The sequence below is a fragment of the Manacus vitellinus genome, unplaced genomic scaffold (assembly GCF_001715985.3).
Source record: "Manacus vitellinus isolate BGI_N305 unplaced genomic scaffold, ASM171598v3 scaffold_16_pilon, whole genome shotgun sequence".
Classification (NCBI taxonomy): domain Eukaryota; kingdom Metazoa; phylum Chordata; class Aves; order Passeriformes; family Pipridae; genus Manacus; species Manacus vitellinus.
The window spans coordinates 3,640,641-3,662,396 of NW_021939189.1; the positions used below are offsets into that span (position 1 = coordinate 3,640,641).

Consider the following 21,756-nt stretch of genomic DNA (forward strand, 5'->3'; position numbering starts at 1 on the left):
GGCTTGGACTTAGGGGGACTTTACAGCTATCAGCAACTCCAGCTTAAAACAGCTCCTCCTTTAAGGAGAAACACAAAGTCTGTAGCAGTTAGATTATAGTGAACTCTTTAAAATTCATCCTTCCAGGGCAAAATTCCACTGTAAAACATTTGTTCCCAGTCCTGTAAAAATCACTGTGAGGAAGCTTTGTGCTGACTAAGATGGAAACTTTTTCCATTAATACAAATTGATCTCAGAACAAGCAACAACTTTGTGCAATTAATTTTCTTGTGCATTTGTTATTTATTGTTAAGAATCATCAGGGAAGCAAGATTTAGCTAACAGTGGTAATTATCACAGATTAAAATAATGGGCTTTGATGCTTTGTGTGCAAACAGCTTGCCTGGTGATTTGGCCTCTGATCCTTAATTTCCCAAACCAAAATCCTTTGAAGATGCTGGGAAGTCATGTAAGAAAGAGGCAAACCCTCATTTAAAAACTCAAGTCCAGATACAACTTGTAAACAGAACAGGCTGTTTGGGTGGTAGTGACAGAGTGTTATTTTTATATTGGTAGTGGTTGTTTTGTAGAACACATGGACTCTGTGTGTGAGAGGACAGCTCCCAGCCCTGTATAAATAACTCACTTCTGACAGCAGTGGATATGGTTATCCTGTATAAGGTCCTGGATCCTGTTGCATTCAGCAGATGGGCAGCAGTAAAAGCTCCAAACCTGTGCCAGATGAGTTGTTTTATGTTCTCAGACCCTGTGTAGAGGAGGTGAGGGCAGGAGGCAGGGCCATGCAGGTCTGAAACCTGCACCCACCAGCCCAAACCTTGTCCACTGGCCTTAGCAATGGCTCTGCAGCCACTGCCCATGCTCTGAGGGAGAGGAATTTTATTCTATTTTCTGTCAGGTTTATTTGCAGATGGTCCTTACTGTGTACTGTAGCTGTGGAAAGCTTTTGGAGCTCACTGAGCAGGTTCAGGAAGCAGTCCTGGCTGTCATGTTTGTATATTCCCAATGTATTTGCAGCATATTTCAGGTGTTGCACAAGGAACTGATATATCTCCTTTGCTTTGCAAACACGTAAGGCCAGGTCTGTAAACTTAATTTAAATGTCTTTGTTAGCCCAGTGCTTGAGATTAACAGGCTGTACTGTAATTCTGAAGACAGGGAGTTGTTCTGTTACTGAGAACCTCCACATCTTCTCTGCATTGCTGACACTTCTCTTTTAAACCTCTTGTCTTAAAGGGATATAATTATTATTTTTAATATTTAACTCAGCACTGGTATTATAAATTTCATAAATAAACTGTTTCTGACCCCCAGTCTATGAATGAAATAGAAAGACCCACTGAAGGTGTTAACCTGAAATGATTCTTTTATTGTTGCCCAGATTCTTTAGAATTGCAATTCATTATATCATCCTTTTTTATATATGATGCAATATGGAAAAGGGAGTCCAAGCCATCTCCCATTCAGTCCTTTCTTCCAAGAGGAAATTCCACATCCAGTTTGCATTCAGCTAAAGAAACAAACATCTCTGTACACTCATTCTACTTTGAAATAGTTCCTCCTTGTTTGAAATCTGAGCTGTTAAATGTTCTAGTGCTGGAAGCATTTTTGCATTTCTGTTGTAGTTGTGCTGGTCAAAAGAACAAACACAGGTTGCTCAGTTTCCCAACACTTGCCTCAGCCTCCCAGACTGCTGAAAATGTGCCTCTTGATGCTTTAGCAAGACAGTAGTTCATTCTTTCATGATGAATTATATTTTTGCTGACAAACTTTATGTCGAGGATTACATTCCTGGGAGGAATGCAGGCAGCCTGTGAACAGAGTGTGTCTTTATGTGTGTGTGGCTCTCTGGGAAGCTGAGCAGGACTCGCAGCCCGGGGCTGCACCACTCCCCTTCTCCAGGCTGAGCTGGCAGGAGCAGTTGCAGGAGTCAGACTTGGCACTGGAGTCATGGAGAACGTGTCCCACGTGATGTGGGATGCGCTGCTGGCCTGCTGGGGGGAGATGGAGTTTTGCCTACCTGTGGTGGTGACAGATCTGTGGTGCTTGAAGGTGAACAGCACCAGGGGCTGCTTTTTGGCTACCCAGCACTCCCCCTCTGTCCTCAGCTCTCTCCCCTTCAGGTCCTGCAGTGATGTAGCAGGGAACAGAAGGCTCAGGGCAGACCTTACTGCTCTCCACAGCCACCTGAAAGGAGGTTGTGTGGAGGTGGGGTCGGGCTCTTCTCCCAGGCAGCTGGTGACAGGACAAGGGGAAACGGCCTCAAGTTGCACCAAGGGAGGTTCAGGTTGGACATTGGGAAAATTTTCTTCAGTTGGAACAGGCTCCCCAGGGAAGTGGTGGAGTCATCACCCTTGGAAGTGTTAAAAAATCAAGTTAATGTGGCACTCAGTGCCATGGGTGATGTTCTGTCAGAGGCTGGACTTGATCTTGAAGGTCTTTTCCAACCTTTATGATTCTGTGAAGGCACTCACGTGCAGAAGTACAGGCCAAGGCTGTATTTTTTGAGTGCCTTTCCTCCAGCTGGCCTTTGGACTCTTTCTAGGGTATAATTGAGGGGCAAGATTATATAGCAAGAGCAATTCTCCATGAGATTTTTATGGATTTTTCTTCATTTCCAGTTTCACTTAATTGCCTCAGTATTTTGCATACCTCAACATATTCTAATTCTGCCCTGTGACTGCAATGCTGTATTTGGAGCCAAGGGCACAGAATGGTTCAGGGTTCCCAGTTATATTTTTTTTACTGTTCTCCTTTAAACTGGTATTATATCAAGGAAGGTGGAATTACAAACTCCATCATTAGCACTGACTTTCACAAGGGGCATTTTCTGCTCTGTGGGTGGAAGTTTAAACATGCAACTTCTGTCCCTCAGGCAACAATTTAACTCATTAACCTATTATATTACCTAGCCCAATGAAAAGATTTTTAGAAGAGGAAAGACACATAGGAGCCTTGTAGCATGTTGGCTTTGCCATATTTTTTCTTTGCAGTTACAGTGGGTGCTCTGTAAATACTAGGCCTGTATTAATCTCAGATAACCCAATGTAAATCCAGGGTAACTGTCTTTCATTCTTCTCTGCAACCCACTGGCCACAAGCCAAGGATCTCACTCAGCACAGTGGGTCAGATATCAGTCTCTCTTGCATTAGTGTAAATCCTGATTAATTCAGGCACTTAAGTTAGCACAGGCTTGTGCCCGTGCCACGCAGAGCAGGATCTGACCTGATGGACTGTGCAAAATCTTTGGGTAGGAACCATCCCAGATTCGTGCTCTGAGGTGAAAATAAATACGTGACACGTCAAACTGGGCTTCAACTGGGAGAGAAAGCGGAGGAGAAATCTTTTTTCTGCCACTTTACATCTTTTATAACCCCCTGGCACAACTTTCACTGCATTCAGAAAAGTTGTACACTCCAGAAACTGGACAGCACTAGTGAGGATCAGCTTGGCAAAGTGCTACATTAAACAATATTCTTGTTGCCAAATAATGTCAGTAGTGATAAAGCACATTTGAAAAACCACCTATAGCCACCTGTCCTCCCTGAGCATCAGTAGTTGCCAATTCCTTTACAGTATTTTGCTGAGCCTATGAAATCCTGGCTATGGATTTTCATCCCAGGAGAATATTAACAATAGGGAGAGGGAAAAAAAAACTCATTTCCTATAAGAAAAATACTGGCTTTGTGCCAGACCTTGAGGTGTTTCATACAGGAGATCAGCAGTCATTCATCACAGTGGGTGGTAACAAGGATTTGTAATTGCAAATTAATTGTTCTGGCAGGATTACAGTAGGTCTTATTCTCTGAGAGATAAACCCCCAGCCTTGCAGTGCACCAGAAAACATGTTGGGGTTGGAGTTTGGTTTTTTTCCAAAAATACTCTACAATCTTCCAGTGCCAGGAAGGCATATTTTCCAAGCTCCAAATGATTGGGAACATCAACAAAATCCTCTATATGCCTCACTTTTAATGATTAATTCCCATTACATGATAAGAAGAGTAAATCAAGGACAGCTGTGGTTTGTGAGGTGTATTCAAAGCTGTTATAAATATAGAAGCAAAACTGCCCTTTGTTCTAACATTCATTACAAATTCATGGCTTGACCCAACATCTGTTTATGATAAACCATGGACAACTTGTTAATTCTTCGTAAAGGTCATAACTAAGTTCATCTTCTACCTTGGAGAAAATAATTTTTCTTGTTGAATCGAGAGAAAACTGTGCAGGAGGAATGGAGGCTTCAAACTGCAGTGGCACAGCAGAGCTGACAGACCCTTCCCTGCCACTCTGCCCCAGCAAACAGCTCCATGATTTGTGTGCATTCAGCACCACTGGGAGGTTGTCTCCAGGCCTCACTGGGGCACATCAGTTGTTCTCCAGAAGGTGATAGAACTGGATGTGACAGGAGAGGACCCAGCAAGCTTTAGGATTCAAACCCTCTGCTTCTGTGGTTCTGGACATGACCAGGAGCCAGAGCATCAATGTGTCCTAAATCTTAAGTCCTGCCCCATGGACTGCTCTGAGCTGTGGCTCCCTGTGGTTTGTTCCTCTGGCACGTGGTCACTGATGTGCAACCACAGCCTGTGTTGCCAACAGCTGATCTCAAAACACCCCTCACCACAGGAGATGGGGACAAATGGCCCAAAGTTGGTTATATCAGCCAAAGACTTTAATTTGCACAAGTCATCAGTGAGATGAATCCCACCCCTTTTGCTCTTTGATTCTCTATCCCCACATCTGTGGCATGTCTTCAGCTCTGATCAGAGGTGTAAACATTGCATAATGGCACCAGAGCAAGGTTGAGCTTGGTCTAGGCTTGGTCTAACAGCCAGCCCCAGTCAGTGCAGCTCTAGTTGGAAACCCAGGCATGGAAAGGGAAGAGGTGCCAACTGCAGTGCTGGCTGTGTCATTCCCCTGGGCACTGTTGGCTCCAGAAGCCAGTGACTGCTCCTCCATTGCACAACAAATTGCACAGCTCATCCCTGCTGGAGTTTCTGGGAACATCCATAGTACAAATTATTTTGAAGGTTCCTTAGTAAAGGAGAATGTGCTACAAAAAGACTAGATCAATCAGTGTTTTGTTTGAAGTGGAGCACGTTCTGCCTCAGTGTTACTGTCTCATATTCCAGTGCAGCCTCCAGTGATCCTGTTAACTGGAAGAGTAACTTCTCTTTTTTTGATATTTTTATTTAAAAGCCTGGTCCATTAAGTGCATTTTTTTGATGGAGAGTTAAAGCCTCCACACCAAGATCAGTGGATTGGAAATGAAATTCCATCGTGACTATTTTACTCTTTTCTTTTAATGGGGAAAAGAAGAAAGAGTGAAAGACAAGCCTGTTCAAATGTATTGGCAGTCATTTTCTCTGAGTTACTCTGAGATGTTACAGTGTCTGGGACCATGTTTTTAAAAATATGAGCAGTAGTAATTCAGCATTTTAAGTTTGTAATACATATATGGAGAGGATTTTCCTCTTGAATCCTTACAGCACACCATATATATTATTAGCAGGGACTGCTGTAATTTTGCAGTCTTTCCAATAGCCTTCTGAGATTTGTAATGACTACTGAGCCATTAAGGTGACAGTCTTCCAGAACACCTTTAAGGAGCAATTAGTATCAGTCTGCTGGTGGTCCCTTGGTTGACTGTGCAGAGAGATGAAATGCTGTGTTAATTAGCAACATGTCAAAGCTGAGTAGCTCCATGTCTGGAGAATGCTCAGGCAGGACTGGGGTGGCAGAGATGAGCAGCCTCTTGCTGAAGTTAAATAATCCTGAAGGAATCCTTGGTTTAATTACTTTTTTTAATAAATTGCATTGAGGTAGCATTGATCATTAACTGATGAATAACTAATAATAACTAATAATGCATTCAATGGAGCTTTGGCTCCCAAGATACTCTTTCAGGCTCGCATCTGGGGCAGGACTCAGGGTGGGACTAGAGCTCAGGTAGCCCCTAAAAGCCTTGCTCAGCACAAGCAGCACATGCTGCTGTGGGACAGGGGGAATCCTGAAGCATCCAGCCTGGCCTGAGTTCTGTGATCCCAGGGTTACATGGCTGTCCATTACTGTCTGGGTAGACTAAAATGAGCTTCATTATGCCTTTTACACTGGGTGTTTTTCACCATCAGTTCCTTGCAGTTTTTCAGGTGGAATAAGCTCTGGAGTATTTCCACTTTGTACCTTCCCCAGATCCAAACATTGCACATGTGCTACAGGTGTCTGTGGTACCCTGTGGGCAGTACTGCATCATTTCACAGCTCTGCTTCATCCTGCTCTTGAAATCCACTTTGAAACCCTGTGAGAAGTAAGTCCTGCCTGAGTTCTAAACTGGATAAAATGACATTTCCTCATCAGCATCCACCTGGGCTCCATTGCAGGAGTACTTGGGGACACTGTCACTACCCAGAATATTCATGTGTTCAGCCCTTCATCTCTGAACTCTCTGGACACAGTGGAACTTTTCAGAATGGCAGAGTCGAGCTGAGCTGTGCACTGAGACAAGCTGGATGCGCTGGTCAGATCTCAGGATCGAGCAGTTTGAAAGCACAGCTGTAGGCAGTTTGCAAAAATTGCTTCTCCCTTTTCCTGCTAAGATACTGTGACATCAGCCACGAGCATTTGCTGCCACAATTTATTGTTTCTTCCCATACTGAGTCAGAAGGGTATGCTGCTTTTTTTTTTCCATGGCTAAATTAAACAAATCAGTCATTTCACAGAAGTTTCCAAATGAAAGCTTGTTGTAAGCAAGACCAGATATGTTCTTTTACAGATCTGGGGTTCAAAAAGAAGAAAAAAGAAAGGGAAAAAAAAAAAATAAAAGAACAAGGAAGCTTGAAAAACAGCTTACAGTTTCCTTCGGGCTAATTAGATCTTATCAGTGAAAAGGCAGATATTTCTTTCTTTAGCATGATGCCGTGGTGAAAGTTGACCTGGTGTTTATGAAAGCATATTGCACACTGCTTTTCAGCTAGAACTGTGGAGTTTTAAATTAGTGATACTCATAAAAAGCCTGATGTGAAGGTGTGTGGAGCACTGGCTTTCAAAACACACTTATGTGTATTGTTAAGGTCTCGGGAATGGAGCAATTGCAGACCTTTTGTCATTCATCTCAGATGCTGGGTTAGAATGTTATTGATAGGAACTTGTCTTGCTTTCTTTCTGACTTTCATAGAGGCAAGAAATAAGACCCCTGAGGGAAAAAACACTCTGCCCTGTCCTAACGCCTTGAAATAGTTGAACTCTGAAGTCAGTAAAGCGTGACTGGATCGCTCAGTATTGGAGCTTTAGCCACAGTGTTATCCTTGGCTTCAGCAACTTACAGCAAACTGGGGGCAAACCAGTATCTTTGAACATCAGATGGCTGCAGAGTGATGAATTTAAAGAAAAAAACATCTTGCCTACAGCTTAGCTGTGAGTGTCATCCTGAACTGTGTCTCCCTCCAGGAGATCAGCCTTCTAAACACTGGAGTGTGCTCGGGGTTGGCTGAAGGGGTGCTGTGCCCTTCTTCTGGAAAAAGCAAGTCTCTTACAAAAAAAGAGTAGCATCTGTCCCTTAGAGGTTAGAAAAGTGACATTTTAAAGGTGATGTGTGGTCTGAGTGTATCCCTGCCTCCCCAGCAGCCCTCAGCTAAGGCATGAGCAATGATTCCTGATCCCACTCAGTCCTGAGGGGATCGCGGCCTGTCCTGAAGGGATCACAGACTGAGGTGGGAAATCTGTACCTCTTCTGTCCCCTCTGAGCCTCAACACAGGGATTCTTTGGACTGGTCTCTCTCATGTGTTCCTGAGCTCTACCCTGGCTTCATACATTCTTATTGCCCTCTCTGTCTGTCTTTTGTAGATCAGGAGTTGATGAAGGCCCTGACAGATCTCAGCACTTACTGTAAATTCATTCTATTTTAATACCTAATATTCTCCTGAGGCATTTGCTTTCAAAGCAATTAGACATCTGTCAGCACCTTTGGTAGGTTGCAAGCTTTCAGATCAGTATCCTAAGGTGGAAATAGCATTCCAGCCGAAAAATCAGAACTTGCTCTTTAGGTTGGAGTTTTTCAGTGAGTAAATCTTCTTTAAGCTGATGAATGCAGCTGCTGCCTTGACAATTTGTGAGTTTATTTCCTTCTGGATATCCCCACTGGCTTGCATGTTGCTGCCAAAGAATGTGAATTGAGGCATTTTTGTCTTCCTTTTGCCTTCTCAGGCCGAGTTTGAACTGGGAGTTACAGGGGCTCTCATTAGGTCCATTTTTTTGTAACTGTTCATTAACCCTCTCTATTTTACAGTGCTGAGCAATCCTTTGATCTTTGCATGGGGGTAGATTTCCACTTTACAATGGCTGTATTGTCAGTTTAGGGCATTATGGTTAAACTCCATGAATTCTGCATGTACATTTTCCTGACAGGGACAGCACTGGCAGTGCCTGGAGGAAGGGAAAATCCACTTTTCTTTTTGTCACCTCTGTTCAACCCCTTGTCCAAGTCCCAGCTTCCCAGAGGAGGCAGCTTGCTGATGGGTTTTCCCTAGTGAATCCAGTGCTGAAAATTGTTCTGTGGATTTGCTTGCTTGCTCCATAAACATTTGGGAACAGAGAGCCTGTAGCAATACCTTTAGCTGTCCAGAGGAGGAGGGAAGGTATTTATGGGAATTTGCTGTTCAGTTGGAGTTTGATTTTTATGCCTCTTATAATGATGTCCTCTTTTCATAGTGCAGCATGAGTAAGAATTCCCCCTTTGTATGTATTTTGTATCTATTCCTATTTCCTATTGAAATTCCTGGGAAAGAGACTATCCAAGTAGAGTTGAAAATTTCGTCTTAAAATAAGCCAGATGTCCAACCTTCCTTTAGCTGCCAAGCCCTAAAGAGTTCAAGAAAGATGTTAAAATCTGTCTTCCTGGCTGTGAAAAACTAATTGCATAGCATAGGTGATGATCCCAGTCTCCCAGGAGAAGGAATAAAACTGCTCCAGGCAAAAACTCTGCTGTTATTTGTCTGAGGACTGGAGTTGGCAGTGTCTGTGGAAAAAGGTTTCATTGGTTGCCCTCCTTGCTGGTTAACAAATGCAGAGACAGGAACACAGACAAAGGTGGGTGAGTGTTTGTATGTTGGTATTTGAAAACCTGATTCACCTGATGAGAAAAATGCTGTTTTCTTTCTTTTTTTTTTCTTCTTCCCCCCCCAGTCCCCCTCTGTTAAGAGCATTTGTAAGCACAGGGAGTGCTTACAAGGCAGAGAGAGAGGTTTCAGACTCACTGTGTTCCAATCATGTGAAGGAACCCCATGGCCTGGGATGTTTTATGCCTGTGTGGTAACAGCTTTTCTGTTTGTAAAATGGATGTACAACTCGCTCCCCTTGCAAAGAGTTTGGGGAGGATTAAGGTTAGTAAAGCACTGAGAAGAGTAAAAGTGCCATTGAAATCCTGAGGATTAGAGGTTGTATTTGACCAGTGATGTGGAAGGGCCTAACAGTTGCATTTCTCAGGATAAAAACTGTTCACTTTAAATCCAGTGGCCATGCCTGGCTGGATTCCAGGCTGGTGGAAGTCACTGAGGGCACACGGTGCTGGGGAAGAGCAGAGGGACACCCAAAACTGAGGAACTGCCCAGATCTCACTGCAGAAGCTCAAGTTATGAAGGGGATTTCAATAAGGGACTTTAATAATTGCTTTTTGGAACAGCTTACTGTAGGGAATGGAAGAGAAGGGTTCATTCAGCATAATCCTAAATCCATAACTATTGTTGAGGTATTAATAGACAGTGACTAAACTTCTATGTAAATCCAACATCTGAAAATCGAAGTGCAATAATATCTGTCATAAACTAGTTGACCCTAAACTGAAATAAGAAGATTGTAAACAGAAAACCCCCACAATTATTTATTTTTTTTAAAAATAAGTTCCAAAATACATGTAGAATTTTAATATAGCACAACAGCTGCCTTCAGAATACAAAAGTTCCAGGTCCTGGAGGGGGCTGCATAGCTGGAAACATGGAGGTAAAGCTGCACCCCAGGATGACTCAGTGGCAAAGTCCACGAGGGGTCTGAGCCAGAGATTGTTCCAAATGGAGAAATTCAGTCCTAGAGAAAGGCACTGGGAGAAAAAAAATAAGAGTAAAGAGCAGTGGAGCATGGGGGAAATTTAAGAGAAGGGCAAATATAAACTTTGTGAGTTCACCAAATATAAGAAATGTGTTTAATAAACTGTCATTAATGTGAGTGACTAAAGGAGAAAATCAGAGGAAGAGCAAAGCTTTCCTGCTGTATCAGATGGTCTTTGAGAAGCAACAGGGGTTTCTTGTGATACTTCCAGAACAAAATGACCACATCCTTGCTGTACTCACCTCATGTGTTTTAACCCTTGGATACCAGTCTTACAACATCCACACTGCACACACATCCTTTGTACTTGGACTTCAGTCCAGCCTCAGTGCTGCTCATCTTCTGAGCCTCCTCAATGTTTGGCATTCTCCTTTTGAGAATTACCACTCTGAGGTGATGATGTTTTTCTGGGAGAAAGCTCCAGTGTCTTGACTTTGGTCAGAAACAGCAGAGGACAGAAAAAAAATGATCTTTTTTACATCATCCTATTGATACCTCCCGAGTGTTCCCTCACCTCCTCCTCTCCCCCATCATTTGTTTGTGTGTGGCTTTAGCAGAAACAGGAATCTTACCCAAGTCCTGCAACCCATTGTTTCTTTATGTTAAATACAAGGTTCTTTTATTAACTCCAGCTGGTGCACCTCCCTGTGCTCCCTGTGTTTGCTTTATTAAAACTGAGCAGCGTGCAAGTAGGACATTGTAAATCACAAATGACTGAGCCAGAGGAAGAGGGAGGGAGAGGGAGGGACTCCCATTGTAGGACAACAAAGAGAGCATATAAACTGCCTGGGCCTCCTGGCTAATGGCAGCCAGAACTCATGAGTGCAGTTTGCAATTGCTCCCAGGAGGACAGACAAGTGCCAGACAGTTAGCAGGGACAGATGAGAGGGAATGCTGGAATACCTGATGTGTTCTCTCTCTATGTGGAGCAGAGCTTCTCAGAGGTCTGGGCATACAGGAGCTGCCAGCCTCTGCTGTAATCCTGGATTTATCTTATAGCAGTGCCTGGCCATGGTCATCATGTCTGTGGAGGAAGCCTTGTTACACCATCCAAGTCTTGGAGAGAAATTTTAAACCAAGACAACCAGTACCACTCTGTCCCTCATGGAGAGGGAGGCGGAAGCTTCTGGTCCATAATTAAGCAGTGTACATTTTCCAGCTTTGCCTCTTCATGGCCAGTGCAGGGAATTGCATTTCTGCCTGCTTGAATCATGGGCATCCACAGGGACAGTCAGAGACAGTCCAGACAGAAAGACAACAACTTCCTTCCCTGTGCCAGCAGAGTCCCTCTGCTCAGAGCTCCCCGTGAAGGTGCAGAATCCTTCTGGACAAACCCGGCAGCCGTATGAAGGTCCCTGGCTGACACCATGACCCTGTTGTTGAGTCCCCAGCACCACAGTGAGCTGCTGGTCTGCTGCACACTCAGCTCTGGCAGTGACTTCTGTGGTGTGCAAGATGTGGAACCCTCTGCCCGGTGCGTGTCTCAGTGTCCTCTCTCCCGCAGTGCTCCTCCACCTGCGGGAAGGGGCTGCAGTCCCGGGTGGTGCAGTGCATGCACAAGGTCACGGGGCGCCACGGCAGCGAGTGCCCGGTGCTGTCCAAGCCAGCAGCCTACAGGCAGTGCCACCAGGAGGTCTGCAACGAGAGGATCAACGTCAACACCATCACCTCGCCCAGGCTCGGTGAGTTGGGGTCTTGGGGGGAAGGTGCTGCCTGGGAAGGGCCAGGCAAAGCCCGGTGTGATAAAAGTGGGGCTTCAGAGGTTGCCCAGAAATTAGGAGAGGGCACCCCCAGTCAGATTCCAGACTGAAGGTCTAGTGTGGGTGTGTCTTACCAAATCCCTGCCTTAGACTTTGCCCAAGCTGGAGCACTTGGTAGAGAGCACTGGAGAGGGCACCAGGAGCACACAAATGGTGGGTGATTGGTTGGTTGATCACAGAGGTGAGGCAGCTGACAGGTGTACCTTCCTCCTTCACAAACACCTCCACACTCGTCCTGTGCTGTGAGTGTGAACTGTGATCATTTATTCATCGGTGCCCCAAGGGAACTACATGACCTTGTAAGGTAGAGCACCAGTGTTTGGGTTTTTTTTCCTTTCATCTGCTGCCACGTGAATGTGGTTTGATGAATTGATTTGCCCAGGGAGGCAAATCAAGCCTCTTCCTGTGATTTTCTGTTACTGTCCTTCTCCTCACCCTTCCTGCACCCCCTGTGTCCCTGGCAGAGGTGGGAATATGGTGATAACCTATCTGTTTCCTGAAACACCTTAACACTGGATTTAAAAAATGTCACTTGTTAAGGCTTCTGTTAATACAAATTTATGGGAACCCCATGATTTTCCACATCACATTTGCTCAGTTTATAAGGGGATACAAATATAAATACACTAAAAATAATATCTTTCCAAACTTCATCCCTGTGTGTTCAGCCACAGCTCCGAGAACCAAGTTGGTTTCTTTACATTTCATACATCATCACCAGTAAGATGAAGCTAAATTAATGAATCAGCTGCACTGACACAGCCACATCAGTGCCTCCCATCACATTTTGGTGCAGGAGTGTGGGTTGTAAACAATGCTGTAAGAACTTACCAGAAAGAACAACCTCCTCCCTCACAGCTGAGCTGGTCTCGTAGGCTGAGAAGCCTCTAACACACCTGAAAACACAGAGCTGCTAAATAATAGAGAACTATTTTCTAATAGCGCTGTCCAGTGTTAAATAACACTCAAACTAGGAGTGGACTTGAAGATTCTGAACTGAAATTTGTTTCCCAAAAGTTTACCAGATGTTTTTAAAAAAAAATGGGAACTATCGTTCTTGCAAATTCAGTCACACTGAGGGGCTTCTAACCCCTTTTGGTAAAGAGCATATGAGAGTACTTCCCAGATATTTTAGCACTAAGAACATAGTGGAAGGAAAACATTTCATTTGAGGAGTAAGCCCTTGATACACTGATGAGACAAGAAATCCATCCTAATTCACGTTTTAGGACAAAGCAATAAAACGCTCACGTGTTTAGAAGACTGAGGAGGCTCAAGTCCCTGCTGAAACTAATCTGCAAGTAATTTAGGAGGCTTTTGTTTCTAAACCAGGCTTGGAATCACCAGGGCCAGAAACAATGATATTTGATATTAACAGAAAGATATACCATTGAGTGTTTTGCTCTTCTTGCTTATAAGCAATTCTAATTGGATTATCTTTAAACGGGATTTTCTGTTTTCTGCAATGGAAACATCACCAAAAAAAAAAAATTACACAGAAAAAAATTCCAGTAGTCTACAAAAACCATGCTGCCTTGTCCCCATTCCAGAATGGTTCTCATCCTGGGTAACATTTGCAGAAGGATTTAAATGTGGGGGGTCACTTCACCTTTTACATCTGTGTCGCAGTGAAGATACATTCCAAGGGGTTTACCCTGTCTCTCAGGCACCTGAGCCACGTCACTGCCTCCACATGCTTCCTGTCTTACTTCACAACTTTTGAGGGACTTTGGACCTCTAAAATATTAGTCCTAGCCTTGTTTGTGGCTCAGTTTCTATTATATAAAGTCTCAGATTCATCAGGTCTATCTCAGATGTTCTCACAAGATGTGTAATTTATTCAGCTGCATCACACGGCTTCCCATTGGCTGTGAGGAGTTCATGGGCTTGTATCTGGGCTGATGCTTTAGTCATTTTGTTCATCCAGCCTGTTTGTCACTGAGACAAAGTAGGTGAAACACAAGGAGGTTTGCATGTCCAAGGAAGGAAAGAAGCACCTCCAAGATGCTTCAGTAGCAGGAACATCCTCTGCTCCGCGGTGCTGACAGCGAGGTTGGCCCCCTCTTCCCTCAGGTGCAGGGTTTTGATCACACCTGCCGTGCTGTTCCCTGGCTAATCTGGTAGTTTGTGCTCTGTTTTCTCCCCCAAAGCTGCTCTCACCTACAAGTGCACGGGGGACCAATGGACAGTGTACTGCAGGGTGATCCGGGAGAAGAACCTGTGCCAGGACATGCGGTGGTACCAGCGCTGCTGCCAGACCTGCAGAGACTTTTATGCAAACAAGATGCAGCAGAAGAGTTAATGAACCTGTGCCACTTCCTAGAGTATTCCAGCTGTTGGTGTGTAAATCACAGACTAGTAGGTCTGAGTACTGGAACTTCACGAGTTGCTACAACGTGGTGGATCCCAAAGCAAACCCAATGAGACTTGAAACCAACTCTACAGACTGGATACCAAAGTCATCTGCTCATCCACCTGAAAAACAACAACCAGAAAGGGTCATCTCAAGGAGCCAATCCTTTTAGAGTGTTTTGACATCCTTACATTTTTCATTAGTGCTTTTTACTTTAATATATTAAATCACCAGCCACTGGATGGCTTGCTACCATAAAAAGGAAAGGACAAGAGTTGCAAAGTGATCACATATGGTACCTCCATGGAGGAAGGCCTCTGGCAAAGTAATTCAGCAAAGGTAGAGACATTACTAAATCTTTTAATCTTGGCTTTCATCTGATGTTTTCAACTCCCAGCAGTTATCCCTCTGTAGGGTGGGCTTGGAGGGACATGCATAAATGAAAGGCTTAATTTAAAGAGAGGATTTGCTGTAAAAGCTTTTTAAAACTGATAGCAGAGGATGGACATCTCTGAAAATCCTACAGAAAACTCAGTATAATTATATCCAACGTTCCAAGTAATATTTTTAGAGCCACTAATAGGGACTGCTTTTCTTTCTAATTTTAAAAAACAATCCTCTCTCTCTTTCCCCCAGAATAATAGAGTTTCTTTTGTGAAACCTAATTTTTCTCTGGGCTTAATGAGATGGAAGCTTTTTAACAGCCATAGATAGTTGGTTTTTTTTAAACAAGAACCGTTTCAGCCAGAAATCATTCCATCCAGTAGAGCTCAGTGAGGGATTGCTTGGCCTAATTCTAACTTTTAGAAGTCAGTCAGATAATGAGACTTGTTGGTTTTTATGAGGACTGTGAAACTGGATAAAATTGGAACAGAAACTGGATTTGGAACAACCTTTGTGAGAAGGATGTAGTGGGGAGCACAGCAGGTGTCTCCTGTCTCTGGGCTCTTGAGCACAGCTGAGGTTATGTAGCCTTTTGAGTCAAAAGTAGTCAGGGATACAAGACATTCAAAGTGTAACTTGGAGCTCCTGAAAGCCCTAAGGTTCAGACTTCCATTGCTTTCAGTAAGGGCTGGGAATTCCCTCAGTGATTGGAATGCTCCCTGTCCCGCTGTTGTGGTGCTGTCAGGTTTGGTGCTATCAGAGCACTCAGCAAGTGCCTCCTCCACGTCTCTGCACTTTAAACCAAACTCCTCTCTGTGATGTGAGGCTTGAAACAGGAGCTCTGCCCAGGTCAGGGTCTGTCCCCTCCCTTGTCACACAGATCAGTGTCTCCCTATCACGTCTTGCTCCAGTAAGTATCATTTCCCGTGCCAGGGTCCGAGGCCAGTGGGGCCGTGGTCAAGTTTCAGCCCCTCCTCCTGACAGGAACAGAGCCCTTTGGATAATTGCAGCTTTGTACTCGCTCTAGAACTGCCTGGGACTGTTTTACTCCTGGGATCTGAGCACAGAACCAAGCCCAGCTACTCCTCCAGCTCCTGGATTGCAGCTCCCACCTGGCCCCAGGTTGTCTTTGTTGCTGTTGTCTCTTTTTTTCAGTGCAAAGAGGGGTAAAGACTCTTAGTACCAAACATATCTTTAGAGCAACTTTTTCCTCCTTATGACAGTCCTTTCCATATCCAGGACCTCACTGCAATAATACATTATTAGCATTTTATTAAGGGCTAAATTTTTCAAGCACAGGAGGGGGATAATGTTCATCACAGACTAACACAGTGTGGGCTTCACATTTGCATTTCTGCTTATTAGTGCAAATTGAGTGTGTGTGCACAGCAGGGCTGGCCTGATGCACAAAGGCACCTTTGCACACCCTTTTTTTCTCGAGTGCCTGTCTCAAACAAATCTGCTTTCCAATGCCTCAGATGATTTTCTCTGTCAGGGAAATGATTCCAGCTTGGTTTTTATTATACTGGGTGTTTTTTTGGCGACTTATAATCAGGATCAGACCTCCTTTTTCTGTTATTCCCACCCTGTCACCCAAACACAGAGGTTGTGTAACTACTCAGTGAGTAATCAGTGGAAAATGTTGCTGGCAGGGGTGACAGGGAAGATTTAGGCAATACCGGGGTGTTGTTCAGTGGGGCAAATTAGCAGGTAGAAGAACTGCTAAGGAGAAAGTTCCAAGAGATCAGAGCCCAGAGGACCTGGTTTATATTGGTAATTCACAGCAGTATTTTCCCCTTTGCCTGCAGTGACTCTGGGACTGTCCCTGCTGCCTCCCTGCCACCACAGCCACCTCTGGGTCCCTTTACATCCCTCACTCAGTTTGGAGTTTGCTGTTTTTCTCTTAATGGGCAACATTTGCCCATGAAGTGGCCCAGCCCAATAAAATGCCACCCCTGTGCTGAACATTTGTGGCATTAGGAACACTCAGGTTGGGCTGGTGAAGGATTTGCCATTGGGTTTCTCTGCTGTCTTGGCAGAATAACGTGTGCATTTATCATTACTGGTGATCAAAGGTGCTTTTCAACAGCAGGGAACATTTTCCTTCTGGTGCTGCTCTGTCACCCTCTCTAGGCAAAGGTGGGCTCCTGGAGAGGTGCATAGGAGAAGGAAGGATCTTAGTTCTTCTGTTTTTCAGTAATAATTCACTTCTGGCCATTGTCCAGAGCAGGATACAAAGCTGGTTAGACCTGTGGCCTGTCCCCATCTCCTGGGTTCTGGACCCAAAGGACATTTGGATCCGAGTTCTGGGTCTTACCTAAGGAAACATGAATTTACAAGGAATTTTTTCGACTGTCTGAGCACTGAAAAAACCACCTCCCTTGCTCTCACAGATTAGCATGCATCAACCTTTTATGTTTTATAATCAAACCCCAACATTAATTAAAAACTGGTGGCACAACACAGCTCCATTTTATTCCATTCTCTTACATCATAATGGTGACAACCTTCCCATGTTATAATAGCCAGAAAAATAACAATAACAAATTTAACTCTGTTCAGTACTCCTGCACTTCTGTTTTGTATCATTTTATAGGAGCTTTGCTATGAATTCACAGCTCTGCTCTGCCCTCAGTTACCACATTCTGGTGAAAAGAAAAGCTGTTTGTTTCAGTGTATCTATGACAATACTTTTTTTTAGTTGTTGGTAAGAGTCTGATGCTCTTTTGATTACAGTGGTGGTATTTCCATATTGTAAACAATACTCTGTACTGTTACTAAAGTACTGTACATTTCTAGTTGCACAATTGTGTTATTGAGTGTAGATTCTCACTATCTCATGTATGGTGCTATTTTTTGTTGGTGGAAAAGAATCTTAGCAGTCGATTATTGCTTGATATTTTATTATAATACAGGGATATATTCTCCATGGCAATAATATCATGTAAGTTTTCTCATTACAGAGTGAAATGTATATATTTTTCCATTAGCTACTTTGCATATGTACTGTATCCATGGTAATTTTCTTCTTGGTGCTGGTTATAAATAGAAAAGATAAAAACAGTCAAACTGAATGGAACCAGTTGTAAATGAAAGCCAAAACAAAAAAATAGGAAAGAGGATCATTCAATTTTGAACAAATTAAGTATGTTGTATAATAAATTTATTTTTTCCATAACAACTTTAATAAGGTTTCTGAACTTGAAACAAAAGTACAAAGCAAACCAAACAGCATGAAAATTAAGAGAGAGGAGTGAAGCTGTAAGTAAATACATTGTGCATCTGTCTAATACTGGACTGAGACTGGGATTTGGTTAAATCTAAGCCAACTTCAGTAGCTGTGGTCAGTGTAAAAGGTCATGTGGCAGTAAAATTCTGACATCTCAGAGTTCCCAGTGTGCTGACAAATCAGGAAATGGTGGGTCTTGTCCTGGTTAGGCTGCAAAATAAAGCACAGGGATGTTAATACCTGAATGATGCCTTGCAAGGTCTGTGCTCAGTGACACAACAGTAGAAAATTCCTGTCTGGAAAAAGCAGGCCAGGCTCTGTTTGGGATATCCCTGTGCGTGCCTGAGCTGGAGCTTGCGCTTGGGGAGAGGGACATTTTGGAGGTGCTTTTGGGAAAGGTGGTTCTCCATGTGTGCAGCACCTTGCTGTGTGTTTGTTGGGAGCAGCTCCACAGGCACCACCTAATAATGAACAGTGCTGAGCATGTGGAAATTTATATTGGAGCAAAAGTGTCCCATCTGTTGGGAAGGTCTCTCCGTAACCTGGCTGCACACTGCCCTGGTGTGAAATAAATGGAATTACTCCAGTGCCAAGTGTTTTGGGTGTCTTTGTTGTAGGCACTAGGCGGAATCTTTGTGCTGTTTAACTTCCCCCCAGCATGGTAATGATGTTTTTTGCAGACAGCTGCACAAAGCTACACCTTTAAGATCCTCTCCCATTCCAGAGATGCCATTGTCTGTGTCCCAGTCCAGCTCAATCCTTGTTAAAAGGACACTTCTTGGAGATGGGAGCAGCATCTTCCTAAAGGACCCTTAAAGACTCAGGAATATGGTTGAGTTGTGACTTGGCAGTGCTGGGTTAAGGGTTGGACTCGATGATCTTAAAGGTCTTTTCCAACCTAAACCATTCCGTGCTTTTATAACAAACCAAAGCACAGTTGGTGTGAGAGTCCTCCCAAAATGACTTCCAGAAATGGAGTCTTTGCTTACTTTAATAACGGAGCTCATTTACTGATCTCACACTGGCTTCTTTGTCATGGCACTACATGGATCAGCTTCCTGGTTTTCTGAGGCAGCCTTAGGAGACACCAGGCCCTGCTGCCATCACACACAACTGTTCACAGCAGCAAAAATCCTGGAACTCCATCCAAGTGTTGCTGTACATTAACAGATCATCGTGTTTGTGCATTGCCTGGAGTCAACATCTGATTGCAATTGTTGACCTGTTTGAACAATAAAACGTAGCTCCAAGCCCTTGGAAGCCAAAAGGCTTTACATTAAGCTGGGATATGGCAATGGGAGGGAGGGGTGTAAGGAATGCTGTCATACATTTGGCTTGAAATGTTCCTGGTATGTGCCAATATCTCATCTATAAATCCAGTAGGCTTATGTACTTAGTTTGCCTATTTTGCATGTAGCCATTTGCTGTTTTTCTCTTATTCCTAATCCCCACCTCCTACCCAAGCCATTGCCCTTCCCTGTGAGCTCAGTTGGTTTATTTATTTAAGACACCTCAGCCAAGATCACTAAGGGCAGGTGGGCTCAGATGGCTCCAGTGCTCTGGCATAGAAGTACCAGGAGGAAAGTATAATCTCTCCTCTGCTCCTTAGAGGTCATTTCTGCCTCCACCAGCTCCACCTGCTCCCTCCACTCTCCTGCAAGTCCTGGTGTCCACGGCAGCCTCGGCTGCAGGACCCTGCTTTCCCTGGGAGGAACTTTCCTTCCAAAAGGCTCAATATGGAACACTTTATCCTGCCATCAGCCCCGTGCTCACCAGGAGCGCTGCTGCTGGAGGACTCTGCTCTGCTGGTAGAGTGAAAACTGCATGTTCCTTTGTGCTTCCCCCAACACCACATGGTCCATTTCCATCAGGAAAGGAATGTTTTCTTCTTGCTGAGGAGTGTCAGTACAAACACCAATGTGCTGTGGAGTTCCAGGCAGAGGAGAACTGTGCCAGATGTGCTCACATTCAATGCACTCACACTTCTGACAGTGGAAGAAAAGAAGCCCTGGTGACCTCCTTGCTGGCAAGTTGTTTGTCTCACTTGTCCTGCTGCTGTAGGAATACAGTGCTCCCAGAAACAGGCAGGCTGTGGGAGCTGCTCCTGAACAGCATTTCTTCTTCAAGAACTTGGACCTGTGCTGAACACGTTTGATTGCACTTCTCTAAACCACTTGCACTTCAGCTTCCTCCTGGTTATCTTGACTTGGAGGCAGGTGAGTAAGAAGACAGGAGTTCCTCAAGTGCTGCCAATGCACAAAGATCAGTTTTCTTTTCTGTGTGCACATTTTTTTTTGTCATGTCTCTGACTTGTCTTTGCACTCTTTAGAAATGGGCCAGGCTGCCTGGAGAGAGACTTCCCGACAACAGAACTGCCCTGGACAAGCAGGACTGAAGCATCTTCATTTCAGATGGGAGGAATTGTTTGTTTATAAAAGGAGAGTTTGAACAAGAGACTGTGTAAGTGGGGAGGGACCACCAATTCCCCCTAGCAGTAACTACCCTGAAGGTGATCAGAGAGTCTCCAAAGCTGACCCCCACGTGTCTTGCATCACCTCGTCTCCTTTCATGCCACTTTGATGTGACAGACCCCATGAAGGATGCCTGGAGGTGCATTGCACCACATTTATTACTTTGTCAGATCTGCTCTGTCTGCCAAATGGTGGCCAGACACCCAGACAGACTGTCCCAGTTAGCAGAGTCCTGCAGCTGATGTCTGGACCTTGCCTGTGAGTTCTCTGTGTTACCACAGCCCAGACACTGTGTCCACATGGCCTGGGCTGGGTGTCCACCTTGGCCCTGGGCTGCAGAGCAGCAGCTGGGCTTTCTTGGGAGTTGTGGCTTCCCTCAGCTCCTCTGGTTTGGCTCTGAGTGGCTCCTGTTTGGGTGTTTCATCCTTTCATCCCTCTGTGGCCTGGGTAGAGCTGGAGCCTCCAGTGTGACTTGTCTGGGTCATGTCAAGGCCTTTGCACCCACCAGAAACTTCACCACCTCAAGGGTCTGAACAAAATACCTTCCCTCATCTGCTCAAGTGCATTTTACATCCTCCTTCAGCCCTCTGAAGAAAACTATTTTCCTCATCATACTCCTGTAGCAGTCTGGTGACTCCCCTTTCTGTTGCTTTTTGAATGGTTTTTGTTCTGAGGTCTTTTCTAATTATTCAGTATTATTTGTGCAGTGGCACTAAAGAGTCTCCATCCGGACATGTGGATGCTGGAAGGCCATGCTCAAAGAAATAGTCCTTCCCTGAAGAGACTGCAGGTGGTCTGGGGTAGAAGGCAAATTCCCAAAGGAGATAAGTGGGATTCTTGGCAGCTGGAGTCTGAAAAGGCAGGAGATGAGCATGAATGGAGTGAGTGAGTGAGCCTGTGCTGTGGTTACTGCTCTGGAAGGGATGGGAAAGGGATATTCCCCACTGGGTTTATATCCTCAGACATATTTTTTGTTACTGGAAGTAACCAAGGGTAAAATTCTCATCACTTCAGAGATGCCCCTTACAGAAACTGGCCAGGACCCTGCTCTGCACATGGGCTGGCAGGGAGGGAAATGTTCATTTTTCCTCAGGAGAGCTCTGGTAACACACCAGTCTGCACAGCCTGGCTCCACCACCCCAAAAAACCAGCAGCTGCTGAAAGATCCCTGACAGTTTTCTGTAAGGTCACTGCACTCCTGGAGACAGGCACTGAAACTACTCAGACTGCTGAGGGATTGGGGAAAAATGGAGAATCCTCTAACAGGGTCTTCAGGTTGCACCAAGATCAGTGTAATCACAGCCTGGCCAACAAAACCAGACGAGCCATTCTTGCATTGGGATTTTTTTTTTATTTTATTTTCTTGGAAAAAACATTATTTGAACATTTTGCAGCTTCCATTTTTTTTCCCCCAGCTCTGTATTTTTCCCCTTGACTTTTGTCTCTAATGACAAAAAGACTCA

The 21,756-nt window shown here is 44.4% G+C and overlaps 1 protein-coding gene across 1 annotated transcript in view; it reads left to right on the forward strand.

Annotated features, from left to right (window-relative positions):
* The window catches only part of ADAMTS17 (ADAM metallopeptidase with thrombospondin type 1 motif 17), a 151,300-nt gene extending 135,959 nt beyond the window's left edge, over positions 1–15,341 (forward strand). Inside the window, exons 21-22 of the mRNA XM_008934441.2 lie at positions 11,601–11,778; positions 14,007–15,341. Coding sequence (XP_008932689.2) covers positions 11,601–11,778; positions 14,007–14,158 — 330 coding nt within the window. The 3' untranslated portion in view covers positions 14,159–15,341. The remainder of the gene's footprint in view (positions 1–11,600; positions 11,779–14,006) is intronic.
* Positions 15,342–21,756: the final 6,415 nt, after the last annotated feature.